This window comes from Scyliorhinus torazame, chromosome 6 (genome assembly GCF_047496885.1).
Source record: "Scyliorhinus torazame isolate Kashiwa2021f chromosome 6, sScyTor2.1, whole genome shotgun sequence".
NCBI classification, from domain to species: domain Eukaryota; kingdom Metazoa; phylum Chordata; class Chondrichthyes; order Carcharhiniformes; family Scyliorhinidae; genus Scyliorhinus; species Scyliorhinus torazame.
In genome coordinates this window covers 38607655-38629128 of record NC_092712.1, presented here as the reverse complement: position 1 = coordinate 38629128, position 21474 = coordinate 38607655, and the positions used below count along the sequence as shown (strand labels likewise).

The 21474-nt window shown below is 49.6% G+C and overlaps 1 protein-coding gene across 3 annotated transcripts in view; it reads left to right on the top strand.

Moving 5' to 3' along the window:
- The window catches only part of LOC140424757 (sodium channel protein type 1 subunit alpha-like), a 702944-nt gene that overhangs the window by 619116 nt on the left and 62354 nt on the right, over window positions 1–21474 (top strand). For 2 of the 3 annotated variants that reach the window (XM_072508138.1, XM_072508136.1), the window contains 3 exons: window positions 55–181; window positions 7379–7533; window positions 13548–13721. In XM_072508138.1, the coding sequence (XP_072364239.1) occupies window positions 55–181; window positions 7379–7533; window positions 13548–13721 (456 nt within the window). Of the gene's footprint in view, window positions 1–54; window positions 182–7378; window positions 7534–13547; window positions 13722–19545; window positions 19669–21474 lie in introns of all 3 variants that reach the window. The other variant, XM_072508137.1, reaches the window with a different exon arrangement.

Sequence of the window (21474 nt, the reverse complement as noted above, 5' to 3'; positions counted from 1 at the left end):
AGTTCTTGTTAATGGATCCAGTCAGTGTGATCGGTGCTTTTCTTCTCTCTGTAGAAGATGGATGACCTCACCAGTTGTTCTGAAGCAAGTACGGTGGATATAAGAAGCAAAGGAGATGACGATGAGCACATTTCCGAGCAGACGGAGGAGGCTGTGGAACCAGACGAATGCTTCACAGAAGGTAGGTGCCAACTCAGCCCAGAGAGGCTTATGGGATTGGTGAGCAAATAGAACTCAGTTGAGATTCAGAAACAAACTCCATGGGTAATGCTACCAACCAGGGTTTACATACCCTTATGAATCCTTCATGTGAATGTTAAAGTCCCAATAGCCGCTGCTTGTGAGATGCAAGGCTGCTAAGCTTCCATCAGATGGCCATTTTGGACAATCTCCAACAGCTGTGTGTTTTAACGGGCAGCCTAGATTATAGAACCATCTCGACCTGGCCTTGGGCAGTCTGGTCCAGCTGGCTGTTTGGCACTAATAAGGACACTGGCAGAGTGGCTCGCATGATACCCCCCACACTTGCACAACTTCAGGTGAAAATAGGGTGTAAGACTGATGTGAAACTTTGGAAGCCGCAGATAAGGACACCAAAACTGCACAATACTCCAGGTGCGGCCTCACCAATGCCCTATGCAATTGCAGTAAAACATCTCTATTCCTGTAATCTGCTATGTGAGACCTTGTCGAAAGCCTTCTGAAAGTCTAAATAAACCACACTCAGCTCTACTAGTTACATCTTCAAAGAATTCCAGTCGATTTGTCAAGCATGATTCCCCTGGATTACACCACTGCTTTCCAACTGCTGTACTATGAAACCTTTGCCAATGGACTTGAGCAACTTCCCTGCCACCGACGTTAGGCTCACTGGTCTATAGTCCCCTGCTTTCTCTCTATCTCCCGTTTTGAATAGCGGCGTTACATGAGCTCCCCTCCAATCTGTAGGGACCATTCCAGAGTCCAAAGAATTTTGGAAAATGACCACCAATGGATCTTCTATTTCTCGGGCCACTTCCTTAAAGACTCTGGAATGAAGATTATCTGGCCCTGGAGATTTATCTGCCTTCAATCCCATTCATTTCCCCAAAACAATTTCTCTACTAATACTAATTTCCTTCAGCTCCTCACTAAAACTTGTGTTTCTCAGAACTTCCGCTACATTATTCATGTCTTCCTTTGTGAAGACAGAAGTAAAGTGTGAATTTAGTTCCTCAGCCATTTCTTTGTTCTCAATTATAAATCCCCCCATTTCTGACTGTAAGGGGCCTACATTAGTTTTTAACAATCGTCTTCTCTTTGCATACCTATAGAAACTGTTACAGTCAGTTTTTATGTTCTCCACTGGCTTCTTAATCAATCCCTGTGTCTGCCGTTTCTGAATTTTAAACTGTTCCCAATCCTCAGGACTATTGCCTTTTCTTGCTAATTTATATGCCTCTTCTTTGAATCTAATACTTTCTCTAATTTCCCTTGTAAGCTCTCTAGTTCTAGATTCCTCTACCTTTTTGGATACAAAATTGGCTTGGTGACCAAAGCCAAAAGGTGGTTGTGAAGGGTTGTTTTTCAAACTGGAGGCCTGTGACCAGCGGTGTGCCTCAGGGATCGGTGCTGGGTCCACTGTTATTTGTCATATATATTAATGATTTGGATGAGAATTTAGGAGGCATGGTTAAAAGGTTTGCGGATGACACCAAGATTGGTGGCACAGTGGACAGTGAAGAAGGTTATATAAGAATGCAACAGGATCTTGACCAATTGGGCCAGTGGGCCGATGAATGGCAGATGGAGTTTAATTTGGATAAATGTAAGGTGATGCATTTTGGTAGATCAAATCAGGGCAGGACCTACTCAGTTAATGGTAGGGACTTGGGGAGAGTTACAGAACAAAGGGATCTAGGGGTACAGGTTCATAGCTCCTTGAAGGTGGATCACCGAGGAAAGGGTGGTGAAAGCATTCAGCATGCTAGGTTTTATTGTTCAGAATATTGAATACAAGAGCTGGGACGTCTTGTTAAAGTTGTACAAGACATTGGGAAGACCACACATGGAATACTGTTTTCAGTTCTGGTCACCCTATTATAGGAAGGATATTGTTAAACTAGAAAGAGTGCAGAAGAGATTTACGAGGATGCTACCAGGACTTGGTAGTCTGAGCTATAAGGAGAGGCTGGATAGGCTGGGACTTTTTTCCCTGAAGCGTAGGAGGCTTAGGGGTGATCTTATAGAGGTCTATAAAATAATGAGGGGCATAGATAAAGTAGATAGTCAACATCTTTTCCCAAAGGTAGAGGAGTCTAGAACTAGAGGGCATAGGGTTAAGGTGAGAGGGGAGACCAGAGGGGAAATTTCTTCACACAGAGGGTGGTGAGCATCTGGAACAAGCTGCCAGAGGTGGTGGTAGAGGCGGGTACAATTTTTTCCTTTAAAAAAGTTAGACAGTTACATGGGCAGGGTGGGTGTAGAGGGATATGGGCCAAAGAGGAGCAGATACGTGGGTACCCCACCACCTGGAGGTTCCCCTCCAAGTCACTCACCACCCTGACTTGGAAATATATCACCGTTCCTTCACTGTCGCTGGGGCAACATCCTGGAACTCCCTCCCTAACATCACAGTGGGTGTACGTACATCACTGGGACTGCAGCGGTTCAAGAAGGCAGCTCACCACCAGCTTCTGAATGGCAATTAGGGATGGTAAATGATTGCTGGCCTAACCAGCGACACCCAAATCCTAGAAATGAATTTTTTTTTAAAATCCTTTGCCATATTTTTCCAATTTGATGACATCTATCCTTTCCCAACTGTTGGCCAGAATCTTGATTGCTAATAGAACAAAGAACAAAGAACAATACAGTACAGGAACAGGCCGTTCGGCCTTTCAAGCCTGCACCGACCATGATACCTGCCTAAACTAAAACAGCTTGCACTTACGGAGTCCGTATCCTCCCATTCCCACGCTATTCATATATTTGTCTCGATGCCCCTTAAATACCACTATCGTTCCTGCTCCCACCACCTCCCCAGGCAGCGCATTCCATATATTTACCACCCTCTGTGTAAAACACTTGCCTCACACATCTTTTCTAAGCTTTTCCCCATGCACTTTGTCTCCTAGTACTTTTCTCTCCTACCCGAGAGCATCTGACTATCCACTCTGTCCATATCAGTCATAATCTTGTAGACCTCTATCTGGTCGCCTCTCAACCTTTGTCGCTCCAGTAAGAACAGACCGCGTTTATCTAACGTCTCCTCATAGCTAATGCCCTCCATACCAGGCAACATCCTCGTAAACCGTTTCTGTACCCTCTCCAAAGCTTCCACATCTTTCTGGTAGTGTGGCGACCAGAATTGTACACAATATTCCAAATGAGGCCTAACTTAAGGTCCTGTACAGCTGCGACATGACTTGCCAATTTTTATATTCAATGCCCCAACCTATGAAGGCCAGCATGACGTATGCCTTCTTGACCACCTTATCCACATGTATTGCCACTTTCAGTGATCGGTGGACATGCCCAGATCTCTCTGCCTGTCAGTACTCGCAAGAGTTCTACCATTTATTGTGTAATTCCATCATGCATTGGACCTTCCAAAGTGCATTACTTCACACTTGTCTGGATTAAACTCCATCTGCCATTTCTCCGCCCAAGTCTCCAACCAGTTTATATCCAGCTGTATCCTCGGACAATCCTCTTCACTATCCGCAACTCCATCAATCTTTGTGTCGTCTGCGAACTTACTAATCAGACCGGCTACATTTTCGTCCAAATCAATTATATACACCACGAGCAGCGAAGGCCCAGAACTGATCCCTGTGGAACGCCGCTAGTCACAGCCTTCCATTCAGAAAAGCACCCTTCTAATGTTACCCTCTGTCTTCTGTGCCCAAGCCAGTTGTGTATCCACTGTGTTTCCACCAATGAAAAAGAAAGGAACGTGCATGTTTCTCATATCCTCGGGACATTCCCAAAAAACTCTAGAGACAAGTATTGTACTTATATGACGCATCGTTTGCTGATTGTAAGCGGAGGGAAATGCAGTTGCCACTTTGCACCCAGCAAGTTCCCACAAACATCAATGAGATAAACGACTCGTTTGTCTGTTTTTCATAGAATTTACAGTGCAGAAGGAGGCCATTCGGCCCATCGAGTCTGCACCGGCTCTTGGAAAGAGCACCCTACCCAAGGTCAACACCTCCACCCTATCCCCATAACCCAGTAACCCCACCCAACACTAAGGGCAATTTTGGACACGAAGGGCAATTTATCATGGCCAATCCACCTAACCTGCACATCTTTGGACTGTGGGAGGAAACCGGAGCACCCGGAGGAAACCCACGCAGACACGGGGAGAACGTGCAGACTCCGCACAGACAGTGACCCAGCAGGGAATCGAACCCGGGATGCTGCCGCTGTGAAGCCACAGTGCTAATCAGTGTGCTACCGTATGCCCGGGGGGGGGGGGGGGGCGGGGGGGGGGGGGGGGCGGGGGGGGGGGGGGGGGGGCGGGGGGGCGGGGGGTGGGGGGGCGGCGGGGGGGGGGGGCGGGGGGGGGGGGGGGGGGCGGGGGGGGGGGGGGGGGCGGGGGGGGGGCGGGGGGGGGGGGGGGGGCGGGGGGGGGGGGGACTGAATTAACCTGTGTTATTTGATAAATTGATTCATTTCAAGAGTGTTCTCTGAGTCATTCTCTTCCGAAATGTGTGGGAAATCTGTAGCCTTTCGGATTCATTCTCGGGGAATGAGCATCGCTGGCAAGGCCAGCGTTTTTTCCCCCATCTATTTGACATAAAGGCAGAAACGATAATGGAATTACATTTCTTTAACACCCTTCACAACCTCGTTGGAAAGGCCTATCCCTGTAACCTCCCCCCACAACCCTCTGAGATCTCTGGATCCCTTCAATTCTGGCCACTTGAGCATCGTCAATAATAATCACTTGACTGAGTGGACTGAGAATCAGCTCTGCATCTTCTGGCCCACCTCTGGATAACTTGATGCAGCGTTGGGTGTGTACCCTACGGTAATGTAGTCAAGTCCATCGTGTTCAGCGCCAGAGCAGGGTCAGCTCTGCTGGCTGATGTGTTGAGCTGGAGCTGCAGTTGAGAATGACACTTGTGGGTCACAATGACCTTGAGATTCCGTCCATCTAACAACAGCACATTGCAATGGTACGCCACTTTTGATGCAGTGAAATTTCCCAAGGCACTAGACAGCCAGATTTTTCAAACTGAATTTGACACCAATCCACCAAAGCATCTATTCAGACAGGTGACCAAACATTGGGTCCAAGTTTTAAGGGCACCTTGAAGGAGATGTGAAAGGTGCAGCGGGTTTTGGAACAGCGTTCCAGAGTTTTCAGCCTCGTCTGCTATTGGTGAGGTCAGGAAAATCAGGGATGCAAGAAGTCAGACTTGGAGGAACGCAGGGATTTCAGAGGGTTGGAGGACTAGAGGAGGTAAGAGCGATAAAGATGAAGTGATGAAACCATGAAGGGTGGCATGGTGGCACAATGGTTAGCGCTGCTGCCTCATAGCACCAGGGACCCGGGTTCAATTCTGGCCTCAGGTGACTGTGTGGAGTTTGCACATTATCCCCGTGTCTGCATGGATTTCCGGGTGCTCTGGTTTCCTCCCACAGTCCAAAGATGTGCAGTTTAGGTGGATTGGCCATGATAAATTTTCCCGTAGTGTCCAAAGAAATGTGTAGGTTGGGTTAGGGGGTTATTGGGACATGTCGGGGAACGTGCTTGATGGATTGCTCTTTCAGAGGGTCGGTGCAGACTCGATGGGCCGACGGGCACTGATTTGAAAAGAAAGATGAGAATTTTTTAAAAAACCTATCATGGGATGTGGCCGTCGCTGGCTGGGCCGGCATTTGTAGCCCACTCCGAATCACCCTTGACCTGAGTGGTTTGCTCAGAGGGCAATTTCAGAGGGCACATCGCTGTGGGTCTGGAGTCACACGGAGACCAGGCCAGGGTAAGGTCGGCAGATTTCCTTCCCTGAAGGTTGGCCCGGTTGGTTTTCAGAACAATCGATAATAGATTCCTGGTCACATTACAGGGACCAGTTTTATATTCCAGATTTATCAGTTGAATTTAAATTTCCACCAGCTTCTTTGGTGAACCACACCCCTAGAGTGTTAACTTAGGCCTCTGGATTGCTTAGTGACATTCCCACTACCCCACTTTCTCCCTTAAATTGGCAAATTTGAGTCAGTTCCAGATCCAAAGCCAATGTAGATTAATCAGCTGGACAGAAAAGATCAGGGGCTGGTTCTCTGCCCCGCCTCATTCTGTTTCAGCGGGATGCTCCGTTACGCTGGCCGGTCATTGGGGTTTCCCATTGTGGGGCAGCCCCACGCCGTCCGGGAACCCCTGGGCTGCCGGCAAAATGGACAATCCCGCCGGCAGAGAATCCAGCCCCAGGGCTCCACTAGTCTGGAGACTTTCATCCCATTGACCAATCAGGGATTCTATCATTTGTGCGGCTCTGGTGGGACTTTGCCTCTTTGTGACTTCACAGTCTGAGTTCTAAACGGCCAATTGCAATGTGGTTTTAGGCTTGAAGGAGAATAGGTGCGTGATGTTAGCCATGAGGGTAGCAATCTCAGCTCTCAGTCACAAGGTGGTTGGTTCAAACTCCACTCTCCAGAGACCTGTCTGAACATTAAAATCTCATGCTGGCACCTTGTGCTGTGCTGAGGGGGTGCTGCACTGTCGGAGGTGCCGTTTTTCAGGTGAGACATTAAATTGAGTTCTCAGGTGGATATAAAAGATCCCATGGCAACGGTTTTGAAGAAGAGCAGGGGAGTGGTTTGACCAATATTTATTTCTCAAAGATGATCACTGAGAAACAGCGCAATATATCTGATCATTATCACATTGCTGTTGGTGGGAGATTGCTGTGCACAAATTGGCCACCAAATTGACTGTAAAGCACTTTGGGATAGCAGTGCTGAAAGATGTCGTTGATGGTAGCGAGTAACAGTGGGTGTCATATTTGCCGCAGACTGCCCAGTATTCAGCTGTATGGAAGCCAGGGGTGAGGAATCAGCGGTCAGTGAGATATGATCTCAAGGTGAATTCTAGCCTTCCTGAAGCTGTGAAAGACGGGCGGTAATTTCTGGCCCTTTCCGCAAAGTTCCAGTCCCGCCGACGGCGACGCTCGGCGACAGGTTCCCTGGCGGCAGGCCGGGCGAGCCATACACAATTCCATAGATGTGGGCGGGGCTAGAAGTTCCCAGCAGTGGCCAATGGCGACCATCACTGCCACCAGAAAACAGGCTGCTGGGAGCTGGGAAGTCCCGGCCACGGTGTACAGACAATATGAAGATCAATCACTGTTATGGGGTCCTGATCCAGCCACTCTTCTTGCAGCTTGTGTTCGCCATTTTACCTGCTGCCAGGTGGACATCACAACCGGAAAAGGGAAGATTTGGTGGAACTTGAGAAAAACATGCTACAAAATTGTGGAACACAACTGGTTCGAGACCTTTATCATCTTCATGATTCTGCTGAGCAGCGGGGCTCTGGTAAGTTGTAACTTTTCTTGGCGCATTCCTGGGCAAAGCTTGGCAGCAGCACTCCATCCCGTAAACCCTCTTGGCTGAGCACATTTGGCAGGATCTCCGTATTTTATTGCTCCCCCCGTCGTAGCTCCAGCTGAACACACTGGATAAATTCCAGGGTCTCTCCCTAGACTTCTCAGCCCTCCCCCACCCCATTCCTCATGAGGGCGATGACACCACACCTGCTGACGGGGTCTCTCTTGCCAATGTCACTAATTTCTCATTTGCATGTGCAGCCCTATGCTTTGTGGCGCTACCCCTCACACACACACATCTTAACGAAACCACGATTGATGCATGGCTCGTTTATCCCCAGTTCCAGACTGCTGGTCAACCGATAAACCTTTGATAGTTCATCCCTCCACACCAGCCCCCAGCAGTAATACCCTCCACACCAGCCACCAGCAGTAATACCCTCCACACCAGCCCCCAGCAGTAATATCCTCCACACCAGCCCCCAGCAGTAATACCCTCCACACCAGCCCCCAGCAGTAATATCCTCCACACCAGCCCCCAGCAGTAATACCCTCCACACCAGCCCCCAGCAATAATACCCTCCAAGGCAGGGCAGCACGGTGGCGCAGTGGTTAGCATTGCTGCCTTACGGCGCCGAGGTCCCAAGTTCGATCCCGGCTCTGGGTCACTGTCCGTGTGGAGTTTGTACATTCTTCCCGTATTTGCGTGGGTTTCACCCCCCCACAACCCAAAGATGTGCAGGGTAGGGGGATTGGCTACGCTAAATTGCCCCTTAATTAGGAAAAAAAGAATTGGGTACTCTAAATTTATTTTTTAAATGAATAAATAATATCCTCCACACCAGCCCCCAGCCATAATATCTTCCACACCAGCCCCCAGCAGTAATATCCACCACACCAGCCCCCAGCCATAATACCTTCCACACCAGCCCCCAGGAGTAATATCCACCACACCAGCCCCCAGCAATAATGCCCTCCACACCAGCCCCCAGCAATAATACCCTCCACACCAGCCCCCAGCAATAATACCCTCCACACCAGCACCCAGCAATAATACCCTCCACACCAGCCCCCAGCAGTAATATCCTCCACACCAGCCCCCAGCAGTAATGCCCTCCACACCAGCCCCCAGCAATAATACCCTCCACACCAGCCCCCAGGAGTAATATCCACCACACTAGCCCCCAGCAATAATGCCCTCCACACCAGCCCCCAGCAATAATACCCTCCACACCAGCCCCCAGCAATAATACCCTCCACACCAGCACCCAGCAATAATACCCTCCACACCAGCCCCCAGCAGTAATATCCTCCACACCAGCCCCCAGCAGTAATGCCCTCCACACCAGCCCCCAGCAATAATACCCTCCACACCAGCCCCCAGAAATAATACCCTCCACACCAGCACCCAGCAATAATACCCTCCACACCAGCCCCCAGCAGTAATATCCTCCACACCAGCCCCCAGCAGTAATGCCCTCCATACCAGCCCCCAGCAATAATACCCTCCACACCAGCCCCCAGCAATAATACCCTCCACACCAGCACCCAGCAATAATACCCTCCACACCAGCCCCCAGCAGTAATACCCTCCACACCAGCACCCAGCAATAATACCCTCCACACCAGCCCCTAGCAATAATACCCTCCACACCAGCCCCCAGCAATAATACCCTCCACATCAGCACATAGCAATAATACCCTCCACACCAGCCCCCAGCAGTAATGCCCTCCACACCACCCCCCAGCAGTAATACCCTCCACACCAGCCTCCAGCAGTAATATCCTCCACACCAGCCCCCAGCAATTATACCCTCCACACCAGCCCCCAGCAGTAATACCCTCCACACCAGCCCCTAGCAGTAATACCCTCCACACCAGCCCCCAGCAGTAATATCCTCCACACCAGCCCCCAGCAGTAATACCCTCCGCACCACCCCCCAGCAGTAATATCCTCCACACCAGCCCCCAGCAATAATACCCTCCACACCAGCACCCAGCAATAATACCCTCCACACCAGCCCCCAGCAATAATACCCACCACACCAGCCCCCAGCAGTAATACCATCCACACCAGCCCCCAGCAATAATACCCTCCACACCAGCCCCCAGCAATAATACCCTCCACACCAGCCCCCAGCAATAATACCCTCCACACCAGCACCCAGCAATAATACCCACTACACCAGCCCCCAGCAGTAATATCCTCCACACCAGCCCCCAGCAATAATACCCTCCACACCAGCCCCCAGCCGTAATACCCTCCACACCAGCACCCAGCAATAATACCCTCCACACCAGCCCCCAGCAGTAATGCCCTCCACACCAGCCCCCAGCAATAATACCCTCCACACCAGCCACCAGCAGTAATACCCTCCACACCAGCCCCCAGCAGTAATATCCTCCACACCAGCCCCCAGCAGTAATACCCTCCACACCACCCCCCAGCAGTAATATCCTCCACACCAACCCCCAGCAGTAATGCCCTCCACACCAGCCCCCAGCAGTAATATCCTCCACACCAGCCCCCAGCAGTAATACCCTCCACAACAGCCCCCAGCAATAATGCCCTCCACACCAGCCCCCAGCAATAATACCCTCCACACCAGCCCCCAGCAGTAATATCCTCCACACCAGCCCCCAGCAATAATACCCTCCACACCTGCCCCCAGCAGTAACAGCCTCCACAACAGCCCCCAGCAGTAATACCCTCCACACCAGCCCCCAGCAATAATACCCTCCACACCAGCCCCCAGCAATAATACCCTCCACACCAACCCCCAGCAATAATACCCTCCACACCAGCCCCCAGCAGTAATGCCCTCCACACCAGCCCCCAGCAGTAATACCCTCCACACCAGCCCCCAGCAGTAATACCCTCCACACCAGCCCCCAGCAATAATGCCCTCCACACCAGCCCCCAGCAATAATACCCTCCACACCAGCCCCCAGCAGTAATACCCTCCACACCAGCCCCCAGCAATAATACCCTCCACACCAGCCCCCAGCAGTAATGCCCTCCACAACAGCCCCCAGCAGTAATACCCTCCACAACAGCCCCCAGCAGTAATACCCTCCACACCAGCCCCCAGCAGTAATACCCTCCACACCAGCCCCAGCAGTAATACCCTCCACACCAGCCCCCAGCAGTAATGCCCTCCACACCAGCCCCCAGCAGTAATACCCGCCACACCAGCCCCCAGCAATAATACCCTCCACACCTGCCCCCAGCAGTAACAGCCTCCACACCAGCCCCCAGCAATAATACCCTCCACACCAGCCCCCAGCAGTAATACCCACCACACCAGCCCCCAGCATTAATACCCTCCACAACAGCCCCCAGCAGTAATACCCTCCACAACAGCCCCCAGCAGTAATACCCTCCACACCAGCCCCCAGCAATAATACCCTCCACACCAGCCCCCAGCAGTAATACCCTCCACACCAGCCCCCAGCAGTAATACCCACCACAACAGCCCCCAGCAGTAATACCCTCCACAACAGCCCCCAGCAGTAATACCCTCCACAACAGCCCCCAGCAGTAATACCCTCCACACCAGCCCCCAGCAATAATACCCTCCACACCAGCCCCCACCAGTAATACCCTCCATACCAGTCCCCAGCAGTAATACCCACCACACCAGCCCCCAGCAGTAATACCCTCCACAACAGCCCCCAGCAGTAATACCCTCCACACCAGCCCCCAGCAATAATACCCTCCACACCAGCCCCCAGCAGTAATACCCTCCACACCAGCCCCCAGCAGTAATACCCTCCACACCAGCCCCCAGCAATAATACCCTCCACACCAGCCCCCAGCAGTAATACCCTCCACACCAGCCCCCAGCGATAATACCCTCCACACCAGCCCCCAGCAGTAATACCCTCCACACCAGCCCCCAGCAGTAATACCCTCCACACCAGCCCCCAGCAATAATACCCTCCACACCAGCCCCCAGCAATAATACCCTCCACACCAGCCCCCACCAGTAATACCCTCCACACCAGCCCCCAGCAGTAATTTGGTTGAAATATTGATTGAATTGACACACTGCCCAGTAAGGTGCTCAACCAAGCCAATGCCTTTCCTGTATGGGTATTGACTGAGCAGAGTGATAGCAGGGTTACTATAGTTGGATTAAGCATCCTGCTTGTTCGCAGTGAACCATGTTGAGAGATGTATATGAATGTCGAGCGAGAATGAGATGGTGCTCAGCCTCCCAGAACTCACTGTTTAGAACGCTCTGCTCTGAACTGCTTCAAACTCATTTACAGCCTTCCTTGGTTTCCTAATTGAAGGAAAGACATAAATGTGTTGAAAGCAGTTCAGAAGTGGTGTACTAGACTAATACCTGGAATGGGTGGATTATTTTATGAGGAAAGATTGGACAGGTTATGTTTGTATCTGCTGGAGTTTAGAAGTGTAAGAGGCGACTTGATTGAAACATATCAGGTCCTGAGGGGACGTGACAGGGTGGATGTGGAGATGATGTTTCCTCTTGTGGGAGAGTCTAGAACTGTTTAGAAATAAGAGATCACTCATTTATGACAGGGTTGAGGAGGATTTGTTTCCCGCTGAGGGTCTGCAGTCTTTGGGACTCTCTTCCGCAAAAGGCAGGGGAAGTAAAGTCTTCCTCTTGATAAACAAGGGGGTGAAGGGTTAGTGGAGGTCGACGGGAGGTTACAGCCAGGTCAGCCGTGATCTTATCGAATGGCAGAGGAGGATCGAAGGGCCGAGTGGCCTATTGCTGCTCCTATCTCCAATGGTCGTACGAAAGAGCCGGCCCACAATTAATGAAAATGAAAATCGCTTATTGTCACAAGTAGGCTTCAAATGAAGTTACTGTGAAAAGCCCTAGTCGCCACATTCCTGTGCTTGTTCGGGGAGGCTGGTACGGGAATTGAACCGTGCTACTGGCCTGCCTTGGTCTGCTTTCAAAGCCAGCGATTTAGCCCAGTGTACTAAAGGTCGAGTGGCCTCCTTCTGTGCCGAAATAGTTTGTGATTCTCTGATGGTGAATGGTGCAGAAAAGCTGTCACTTCTCAACTGATTTTATTTGCAGTTCATGGATGGGGAATTTTCTAGGGCCTGCGTGTAGGGAAGGCTCAATTCCCTCCGGCAAAGCTGAGGAGGCCGGGGCAGTGACTTGCGATAACGGATCTCCTCCACACCCTCATTCTTTACGGCGACCCGATATTTCCAGGATTTTGGGTGGCAGGGAGGAGGGGTGGGAAAGGGGGAGGGGAGGCAGTGCAGCAGGGGGAGGGAACCAGGGGCAACACTAACACCAATTATCCAATGCTAACAAGGCACACGGGACACTGTCCACCCCAATAATCATGGTTGGGAATGTCAGGAAAGATTGGGCAGGCCGGGCCTCTTTTCTCCAGGAAAGAGAAGGGTGGGGTTGTAAGGGAGGGTGTGGTGGCGGAAGTTGGGGGTGGGGGGGGGGGGGGGGGCGGGTACACTGGGTAGGCGACCTGGCAGAGGTCATGGAACGTACAAACTGGTTTGATGCGATAGGTGCAGAGATGTTCCCACTTGTGGGTGATATCAGTGCCAGAGGTCATAGATAGAAGATAGTCACTTACAAATCCAATGAAGAATTTGAGAGAAACCTCATTACTCGGAGTGGTGAGAATATGGAACCTGTCAGCACGAGAGTAGGCATGATGGACAGTGTAGATGCATTCATGAGGAAGCTGGCCGAGTCCATGAAGGCGAGAGGAATAGAAGAATGTCGAGATAGCGTGAGTTTGAAGTAAGGCAGGAGGAGACTCGTGGGGAGGATAAACACTGGGCTGGGGGGAGGGGGGGGGTGCCTGTTTCTGACTGCACATTCCTTATACTGTGGCTGCATGTGGATATGCGGATTCACGGGTGTCGGACAATGCTTGGGATCACGGCGCACAGTGCAACAACTGCAATAGCGTTCTCCCCCAGGTGCACCCCCCCCACTCAATGCTCAGTTTGATTGCCGGATGTGCCTTTGTGTTCTGCAGACCTTTGAAGACGTTAATATCGACACAAGGCCAGTGATAAAAGTTGTGTTGGAATACCTGGACAAGGTGTTCACCTACGTGTTTGTCCTGGAAATGCTTCTCAAATGGGTGGCGTACGGCTTCAAGAAATACTTCACCAACGCCTGGTGCTGGCTGGACTTCCTCATTGTGGCTGTAAGTATGTGGGAGAATGGGCCCAGTTTTGTGGGAGTGTGCTTGACGTAAATTTAGAAGACATTTCCGCTGCAGCTCTTCAATGATCAAATCTACTGCTTGAAGTACCATTGTTGTTTGATGTTTGTATTTATTAAGGCCATTTAGGGCACTTGCAGAGGTGTTGTTATTGAATGATGTCTGTTTTTTATTCAAAGAGCAAGTTCAACTGAGAGAACCTCTTATTTTTTAGTTTATATCTAAAACTATGGGTTTGCAACGAGTGGTTTGGACCATGCGCAGAGCATTCGTCTATTGTCTGACAACAGAAAAGTGAAATAACAATCATGTTTGGTGATTAACAAATATACAAATTCTGAAAGACATCAGTATTCAAAGGGTACCATTCCATTTCAGTGATGTAAAACATTTATTCTGGCTGTTTTTTTATTCTAGTTCCCTTCTGTTGTGACATCTTTACTTTCAATATTCTCCCCTTTTTGTGAATCTGATTGGATGTTTTCAAATGCACAATGCTTGGCTTTCCCCCCCCCCTTTCAAAGCACTCAAAATGATTATTCGGAATTTACACGGCCTGTCGTCAAGGAGTGTGGCCTACCCGCTAACCCCACATTCTGTTGGCCAGTCCGCCAGCCGGGAGCAGCACCCAAGAGTTTACCGGGCCCTTTCTTCTGGGTTTGGAGGTGGGGTCATGAGTGAAAACGGGGGCAAAGTGCCTCATGCCGGTTCCCCATCCTGACTCCACATGCTGTTCCCAGAGATTGCTTCTGTGCAGTGAAGCCAACTTGCCCTGCACCAGCTAACAGCCCATCAAGCCTATAAGCAAAATACTGAGGACGCCGGAAGTCTGAGTTAAAGACTGAAAGTGCCGGAAGCATCCGGCAGGTGTGGCAGCACCATCTTCAAAGAGTCACATTTGTCGTTTCTCTCTCCACAATCTGATCAGTCTTTCCTGGAACTCTCTCTCCCTAACTTCGCTGCGGGTGCTCCTACACCACAGGGACTGCAGCTGCTCAAGAAGGCGGCTCACCATCACCTCCGCAAGGGTAATTAGGGATGGGCAATAAATGTTGGCCCAGCCAGTGATGCCTACATCCTGTGAAAAATATTTTTTTTTTAAATAGATTCGAAGGTTGAAAGGGAAAGAAAGCAACAGCGGATATTTCACACGTGTTAAGTGAGCAGATTAACCGGCTTAACATTTTATTTGTGCAATGCAAGTTCAGGTGCTGTGGGCATTTCACAATAGTTGGGGGCGATTGGCGTGCAACGTAATACAAGACAGCACAAGGACGTCAAATTCAGAAACAGTCGTCCGTCCCCCCGCGCGCCCCCCCTGCCCCCGGTCCGTCCCCCCTCCAGAGCTTGAGACTGCGAATGAAAAAAACACAAGAAGGGGATGCTTTTCCCGAAGGCACCGCAGGCAGACAAAGGGATTTCCTACTTGCTATCCATTACTTAACTCCAGAAGTTGAGTTTTTCAAAAACTTGAGATTGCTAAACTGTGGAATGCTGCAGACAAACCTTTTGAGGTTCGCCTTCCAAAGTTGTAGAGTGGGGAAGTGAATTTGCAAAACAAAAACCTGGCGAGTTGCTCCAGCAAACAAGGAAGTTCGAGGATCGCACAGCACAGGAGTAGGACATTCAGTCCATCGTGACCATGCTGGCCCTTCGAAGGAGCTGTCCAATGAATCCCACTCGCCCCTCCCCCCCCCCCCCTCCCCCACTCCCCTGGCCTTGTCCCAGAGCCCTCACATTCCTCATGGTTCCACCAATGGCTGTGGCTCACATTGTTGCGAAGCAAGATCAAAATGTCAGGGGAGACGATTTCAAGGTCCTCGTTAATAAACAAATATTTTTAGAACTGTTTTTGGCAACGAGGGGAGTGCTTTGAACAGATAGAATTTCCTTGCCTTTCCATCGCAGCGATTACATATGTCTGTCCTCTCCAAGTTCCATGATCCCAAGGCAACCATATGATGAGTTGGCAAGAGAGAGGGAGGGCTATATCACTGTGAACAGTGTTGAAGTGGGACTATAATTAACTCTTGGTTTTAACACGCCGAGGTGTGAGGTACAGAATACAATGTGCTGATAATTAGAATGGCACTTTTCTCCTTATTAGCACAAGGCCAGCTCGCTGAATTCTAAATCCCATGATGCTGACGGTCAGCTAATTGCAGGAGGGTTATTGCCATGAGAAGTGGGTCTCAAGTCACTTGACTGCTGAGTTGGTCTCATCTGTATCAGATAAACTAGCAACACATTGACATCGGCAACTGGCACCAGATCCCGTAGAAATCTACTCCTTTCATTCTCAGCCCCAAGGCAGGACCGACCCACAGCATCGTACTCTGCAAAGAAGCAGGCCCCGTGTCTACTCCAGCTGGAGCAGGGATTGAACCCCGTTCTGTTGCTGTTAAACAAATCGATATCCATTTACTGCAACAGGCAGCAGAAGACATTCCGTGATCCATAACTGTTTCGATGTGATACAAGAGTTCAGGACCAACACTATTTCCACTCTTCCCTTCTGGATCCCCTCCCTGTCCAGACGCTAACTCCAACTGAGGAAAAGCCCAACTCCTAAGTACAAGCTTCAATGAGCATCGCTTGCTCTTAATTCACTGGTAAAGGAATCTACATTCCTAACATTGTCAGTTGGCACCAATCTGGTCCACAATTGGGCCCCCAAGGAGTCTGAGTTCCTTTTGGCAACATTCACTTCCAAAGTGAATCCTCGGCTGAGAATGTTGTAGTCTGGAGCTTTGGACAGTGATAGAGACTCCAACTTTCTTTCCACCATGTGACTGACTAGGAATCTCTCCCTCTCTTACTGCCTGCTATTGAAGTTCTTTGAAAGGATTGATATCCAACCTGTTTGGCGGGGTATGACTGCAGCTTCCTTTTATTCAATGACGTTGCTGGCTGGGCTAGCATTTATTGCGCATCCCCAATTGCCCCACATTGCTATGGGCCTGGAGTCACATGTAGGCCAGACCCGGTAAGGGCGGCAGATTTCCTTCCCTGGCATTCGTGAAGCAGATGGGTTTACTTGTGACAATAACAGATTATTATTATTATTTATATAACAATGGTTTCATGGTCATCATTGGACTTTTAATTCCAGATTTTTATTGAATTCAAATTTCACTATCTGCAGTGGCAGGATTCAAAACCAGGTCCCCAGAGGATGACCCTGGATTTCTGGTCCAGTAACAATACCACTATGCCACTGCCTCCCTTGGCCATTAAGGCTTGGAATGGGGCTTAAACCTGGAGCTTCTGGCTCAGAGGAAGGAATCTACCCTCAGCACCACACAAGACCTGACCACATCAAAATAAAACCTTAAAACAAAAGTGCAAAGGACAGGTACAAATGGCAAGCATAACTTCTAGAAAATTCTTCCCCGATGAGGCTGAAAAGCAACGGGAATGGGCACCCTGGAGAGCGCCACACGGATCATCCGGACTCCACAGTCATTCAGAGTGGCATTCCCATTACATCCATTCCCGTCTGTCAGGCTTGAGATACCAAACTTCCAAAAATAAACTGTTTAGCGAGGAAAAGCAACGATCAACTATTCACGGTCAACTCGGGAGTGAGCGATATACGGTGCACTCTCCAGTGATGTCCCAATCTCAAGAAAGATTTTCTTTTTTTTTTAAATGCAAGGAGTTTTACTCCTGACATTCCATAAGATATCCATCAGTATTGGGAGGTTTAACGCACTTGGGAAGATATTCCAGGCACACACCTAGAGAATAACGCAGATTGTCGGTCTGATTCCGGGCCTGTTACATTCCATTCTGCCCTGTGGTGTCTTTGCTAGCAGTCTGGGAAAGGCTGATGTGGTTTCCAATAGCCAGAATGAATGGGACATTAACCATGACATCCATTTAGCCGAATGCTCCGTGGAAATGGTATCCCAACTGCTGTTGTGACAATGTGTTGTTGGTTGAAAGTGAACTGTAGGTTAAATTGATTCAGAATAGTTGATGAAGACTGTTTCCAAATCACTACTGTGCCTCGACGTCATGAAGGTGAACACCAATATTTTACACATCTAACATTGCTACTAATGCATGTACTTTCTTACAGAGACCCAGGTAAGGTTTTGACATGCCTGCATGAGTTGTGCCTCAGTTTTTACCTTTAGCCTTTTTGAACTCTAACCTGAGTGCTTTGGTAAATAAATTTTGGTCCCAGCCCTTCCCTGGTACCCAGCGTGTTTCAGTGCACGAGTCGCGTCTCCCTGTTTTTGCCATTTCCCATCTTAGCCCACGCTGTTTCAAGTGAGTTTCCCCTGGCCCCCGCCACCGTTAGCAAAGCTTTCTTAAACCACACTGCTCAGGTTATTATCTCTGAATCCCAGACGACTGCCGTTGCTTGGTTACAGAATCCAACAAACCTATGACTAACTGTGACAACAATGGAGAGCCGACACTCCCAGAAGACCTGTTGTTTAGCTCGAAGCAACTGAGGAGGGTGGACAGCCTTTGCAAACCGCAGTCTAGTGCTCCATCTAGCAGCCTAACCCAGTACCTGGGTAATTCACCATGAGGATATATCAGTTTATCCCGTCAGCCAAATTAAGGAATCTGACCCAAACGAACCACCCCATTGAAAAGCACCAGAGGAAAATAGGAAAATCCTTCTAATTTACTTAAAGTGGGTTTTGCTTAAAATTATTGTTTTTTTCAACAAATCCAAAGTGCTTGATTTATTATGAGGCCTAGTCACCACCTTGGCCTTTCTCCTGCTCTGAACAGAGCACTGCGAGGAAGACAAGCCTCTTGTCCTTGGCATGACCTTACCATAATTCATGGAATCCCTATAGTGCAGAAGGAGGCTGTTTGGACCATTGAGTGTGCATTGACCCTCCGAAAGAGCACCCTAACCTGGACCCACTCCCCCGCCCTATCCCCATGATCCCACTTAACCCTTGGACACTGAGGGACAGTTTGAGTGTCTTTAAAACAGAAGTTGATAAATTCTTGATTTCTCGAGGAATTAAGGGCTATGGAGAGAGCGGGTAAATGGAGTTGAAATCAGCCATGATTGAATGGTGGAGCGGACTCGATGAGCCGAATGGCCTTACTTCCGCTCCTATGTCTTATGGTCTTATGGTCTTAATTTAGCGTGGCCAATCCCGCCAAACAGGTTGGATATCAATCCTTTCAAAGAACTTCAATAGCAGGCAGTAAGAGAGGGAGAGATTCCTAGTCAGTCACATGATGGAAAGAAAGTTGGAGTCTCTACCACCACTATCCAAAGCTCCAGACTACAACATTCTCAGCCGAGGATTCATCAACTATTGATTGAACTATTGGGAACGAATCTGGGACCTCGGCGCCGTGAGGCAGCAATGCTAACCACTGCGCCACCGTGCTGCCCTTTTCAGTTCAATTCTTGAGGAGCCCACTCACTCGCGAATGCTGGGAGAATTGAGCACCCCCCCCTCTCCCCAAACACAGCGTATGCTTCCTTTACCTCAGAGGAGAGATGAGGTGGGAGAGAACAAGGCTGAATTCAAGCTCTGCCTGGTACTGGGGGGTTAAAGTGTCTCTTACAGTACAAAATGAGTGAGCAACGTACTGCCCCAGATGACGGCCTGACGCTAACAGGTGACCGAATACATTTTTCTAAAAAGGGTTTCTTCGAAAAGGCACAGTTAGTTTCTACTTTAGCAGTTAATCCAGAGCCTCTGATAGTTGTTGAATGCTGCAATGTGACCTTTGTTGTAACTCCACGTTTTCCTAACAGTTTGAAACAACAATTACCCAGATAACCATTCAATTCCGTTCCGTTCAATCTGCACAGATTTCTGTTCTTTGCCTTTTGACAAAGACTCTTGGTTACGAGCAGTTTGTTGCTATGAAATCTCTCAGGACCCTGCGGGCACTGAGGCCACTTCGAGCCTTGTCCAGATTTGAAGGCATGAGGGTAAGGGCAACTGTCTATGTAGCTACGCGACCATATTAACAGCAATGCCGGCACAAATACTAACACTTGGTGGGAGGCACAGAAACATTCTTGTCTGCACTAACGTGGTCTTCCTTCTATCTGTACGGTTTTTGAGGGGATATTTCCTCTCAGAAATGTTGCTTCAGGCCTGCTTAAAACCAGATGGAGTCCTAACTTCAGTCTGATACATGTTGTACTGTAATTGTAAAGGACCTTTTAAAAGCCTGCATTAGATCAGGCACAACTCTATAACATGATATAGGCACATCTATTAAATGCAATTTATAGCTAGCTCTCGAGACTGGAGAGGAGCGTTTTTATATCCGTTCGATAGATTTGCAGCGTGTTTTCTGGTGGCACAGTTTAGTTTGGTTTTGATCTTGGTTTGCCTGAAGGACTTTTCAATATAAATTCTCTTGTCCCAGATTTCAATGAACGACTTGAGAAAAGACATTTTACTTGTACCAACATCCTTTTGAACCACCTCAGTCACGAGGGTCTGGATTTTACACTCCCAGAGAGCAGATTGCAAGACATTTGTTTCGGGGGGGGGGGGGGGGGGGGGGGGGGAGAGGCTCCCCTTGGCCCATCCACACTCCCACGGCCACCACCGCCCTTCAACCCACACTTCCTGGCCTCTTAGATCTGAGATCTGCCACTCCCTCTCCCCAACCGGTCCCCACCCCTCACCCTTTCTCGCCAGGATCCCCTGGCCTCACCTGAACTCCTCTACATGGTGGGACCGGCTGCAGCCTCAGCAGTCGCCACCACTCCGGGCTGGCATTTCTTGGGATACAGAGTTGCTGGCCATCCAATTGGCCGGCAGCAGTCTAAGGTGGGACTTCCTCTCGAGATAAATGCGGAACCTGCACCTTAAAGAAGCTCCCATCATTAAACTGCTGTGGGGAGGCCATTATTGGTGACGTTTTCACTCGGGAGAGGGGCGGGGCGGGGTTCATGGAGACCACAGCCTTCAAAATCCAGTCCAAGGATTGAATAACTACCCATCATTCCATGGTGCTTGTCCATGGAACTATTTCCATCCATTGGATCAGTGCTTTTCAAGGGCAGTTAGGGAGGCGCAGTAAAAATGCTGACCAAGCCAGCGACACCCACATCTTATGGAACAATAAATAGTGGGGTGGAGCAGAGAGGAACCATTCACAGCAAGAGATAAAACCTCGAACGGTGCCGCGCAAACATTTTACTGCTGTGACACAGTGAAAGGGGTGGTAGTGGGGTTGGAGTGGGGGCGGGAGAGAGCTGTTGAACAGGATGGGGTTCAAGCAGATGGGCTATAGACACAAAGAACAACGAAGGCACCGACCATTTTCCAGGCTCTGTCGGTGTCAGCGGTCAGGTTAGATTTCGCAGGAGCAGCAAAAAAAAAAAAATCGGGCCTATCTAAAGAGGCCTCGCAGCTCGTGGCTGGATTGTCAAATCCGGGTTTCCGCTCCACAGACGCCATTCCAACCTCAGAGCTCACGACCCCAGTTACCTGAGGGTCACGACCCACTATTTGGGAATCCGGCCGAGGATGATGGTACGGCTCCTCAGCTTTTCATAAAATCTTCGAAGGAGGCAATTCTCTGATAACGCTTGTGTCAGATCACTGCCAGAGCCATCCAACTAATCCAACATAGTCCCCCTTTCCCCATAGCCTCAGAAATGTATCCCGTTTCAAATATATATCAATACCCTTTTGAAAGTTACTATTGAATTGGCTTCCAGGCAATGTATTCCAGATCATAACATGTTCAAAAAATAAATCCTCAGCTCCCCTCT